Source organism: Habropoda laboriosa, unplaced genomic scaffold (genome assembly GCF_001263275.1).
Source record: "Habropoda laboriosa isolate 0110345459 unplaced genomic scaffold, ASM126327v1 scaffold11, whole genome shotgun sequence".
NCBI lineage: Eukaryota > Metazoa > Arthropoda > Insecta > Hymenoptera > Apidae > Habropoda > Habropoda laboriosa.
Genome location: NW_017100150.1, coordinates 534,055 through 536,929, shown reverse-complemented (window position 1 = coordinate 536,929; position 2,875 = coordinate 534,055). Strand labels below are relative to the sequence as shown.

Genomic DNA, 2,875 nt, shown 5'->3' with positions numbered 1-2,875 from the left:
ATGTACATACTCTGAATTATAATTTAAAAAATTCAAATATTATGTAAAATTAAATGAGTGCCATATTATATAATTAACTTTTCTTTTAAGTATTTCTTGTACTATAGATAACTAATACAATTTTAAAATCACACACAATCATTTGTTGAGCATAATCTTTACATATTTGTTTCTAGATGTCAATTTCCTATATTCTTACAGTTCAAGTCACAGAATATGAGTAAATGGTTACATACTTTGATAAATGGAAATTTTGTAACTACATTTGTGTATTTTAGCATAAATATTGTTAATAAAATGTATTTTCATCAATTCTTTGTTTTAAACAATGGATTCATAGTATTCTTATCAAATATCATTAAAATATAGTTATTCTAATAACATTTTTACTTTGAGAAGAATAAAATAAAAACAAAACTATTACTCTATACATCCAAAAATTGAAAAAATAACTTTTGCAATGAAACAAGATAAAATAACAGTCAACATAAATCTAAATTTAAAACAAGCATAAATTACTGCATTTCTACAGTAATAACCCTTTGTCTTATCACATTTAGTTATACTAACGCAGATTATAGTCAAGATATGAAAAAGGCAGGTAGTAGATAGAGTTTGCTTTTAATACTAACCTTAGTTTTAATTTATGAGACTAATGTTTACTAAATACAAATTTTGTATAATATTTTAACTTTCTTCATCTAATATACTATCAAAGCAACAAAAAGTTAATACCAACATACATTTCTCTAAGAGAATCAAATAGCTATGTAGAAATTAAGAAGAAAGTATCATAATGTTTTACTTTTAATGTGATGACCACTGCATTGGGTATAATACATTTTGCTTTATGAAACAAATATAAAAATTAATTATTTTTCCATGAAGCTTAAAAAATTGAAATCCAAAATGCTTTTCAAATCATGATGTGGATTTCACATCTTTAGTATAAATTTTTAACATCTTTTTTCAAATTGTCCATTAATTTTTTTTATTAATTGTCCATTAAAATATACCAATGTCACATATGTATATCGTACTATTGTTCACAAATATGAAGTTTTGTATTCATTTTCCCAACAATTTTCACTTCTTACATAAGTGTATGGTTGATTTTGCGAGTAACTGTACATTATGGGTATGTATACATGTATATGTTCAAAACAAAGTAATTTTTAAAAATATACATAATCAATTGTAATTTATTTGATATTAAAATAAGTAAATAATATAACAATAGCACAATAAACATATATTTTTACAAATATATACAAATAATAAATAAAATTAAGTATTTTAGGTTGCTTCGAAACTCAAAAGTTCATACTATTTACATAAATGTTAATAAACAAATACATACAATACATACTTGCCAGTCTACATTTGAAGGTAACAGACATATTCCACATGTTATAAAATACCACTTGGATGTTCCATAGGTAATATTACTTGTTGAAAATAACTTCTTTGTCCATTTACAAGCAGATCAGTAATGCATTCCATTTAAATAGGCCCAATTAAAATACCCAATACATGCAAAGTTTTAATTATTCTAGCAAATAAGAGGAAATTGAAAAATACAAGACAAGAAATTTACTTAAATAGAATGAAAATAAAAATGCAGGGAATAATCTTTTTTTTTAATTTATTGAAACAAAATAATATTTACAAATAAAGTTTTCCTACCTTTCGACTAGATAACATTTATGCATGTTCTTACATTTCTTATGTTAAAGTGTTAAAACCAGTTGCATTACATAAGAAAATAAACTTCTTAGGTTTCATACAGGCATACAAGGGTAATACAATATACAGTAACATGCTACATTAGAAATATATAAAACCTACTATAATACAGAAAACACTACAACCAAAAATAAAACTTAAAGTACATAATTAAAAATATATATAGGTCATCATGCAAAAATTAAATATTATTAATTAATTTTCTAAAAGTATTACACATTAATTTAAACAGCCATTCCTTCACTAGTTGCAAAAATTAAGCAAGTTAATAAAGTATCAAACGTGAACAGGTTAACATTTGTTAATTAATATTAGTTATTATATCTTACTCTTTAATGCGTTGAAATTGTAAAAGATTTTTTATTGCTGCCACAACAAATTGATGAAGATTAAACATATCCATATTTTCCGGATTTCAGCAAATTTAAATGCTTAAAATCACAGTACAACCAGCCAGTATGATGTTAACGTAAAATATTAATTATTGTGGTAGTTATTTATTTCTTATTTCATGCTTCATACTTTTCAATTATAAACACAAAATATTAAATATTGATAGAACTAATATATTTTTCATACCAAATGATCTACTCATTCATCTTTAATACTACCGCTACCGCTGTCGTAGCACTACTGAATGCTTTCGGAATATCATGCAGGCAATACCAAAGTATAGATATAATTATCAGAAGACTGTCACGAAAGCTTTATCATTCTTCGTTAATTCTTCATATTTACGTTCAGTATCGGTGTTAAAAAGTAAACTTATATTTGTATCACACTCACAAATTAAAATACATGTATGCATATACACTGCAGTCTCATCGATTGTTGCCGAATCTCTAGAACAAACACATGCACAGCAACGATGATTCTATGTGAAATGGCATCGTACGCTATTCGTCATCGCACGCATCGTACACCATATCACATAGTGCCACCACCGCTGTGCGTTTGTGTTAGTTCTAGGGATTCGGCAAAAATCGATGAAGCTCTGTGTACAATGAGTTACAAAATGATTCGCATAAAAACAAAGTTAACAAAAACGTGAAAAACAAACATTTAATGAAACTTTAATGAAACTATAATTTATTTATTCTAAAATATATAATCAAAATACCGAGTATTT

The 2,875-nt window shown here is 25.3% G+C and overlaps 1 protein-coding gene across 1 annotated transcript in view; it reads right to left on the bottom strand.

Moving 5' to 3' along the window:
- Positions 1-2,166, bottom strand: part of LOC108574976 (monocyte to macrophage differentiation factor 2) — a 5,288-nt gene extending 3,122 nt beyond the window's left edge. The window contains exon 1 of the mRNA XM_017937662.1: positions 2,076-2,166. Coding sequence (XP_017793151.1) covers positions 2,076-2,149 — 74 coding nt within the window. The 5' untranslated portion in view covers positions 2,150-2,166. The remainder of the gene's footprint in view (positions 1-2,075) is intronic.
- Positions 2,167-2,875: the final 709 nt, after the last annotated feature.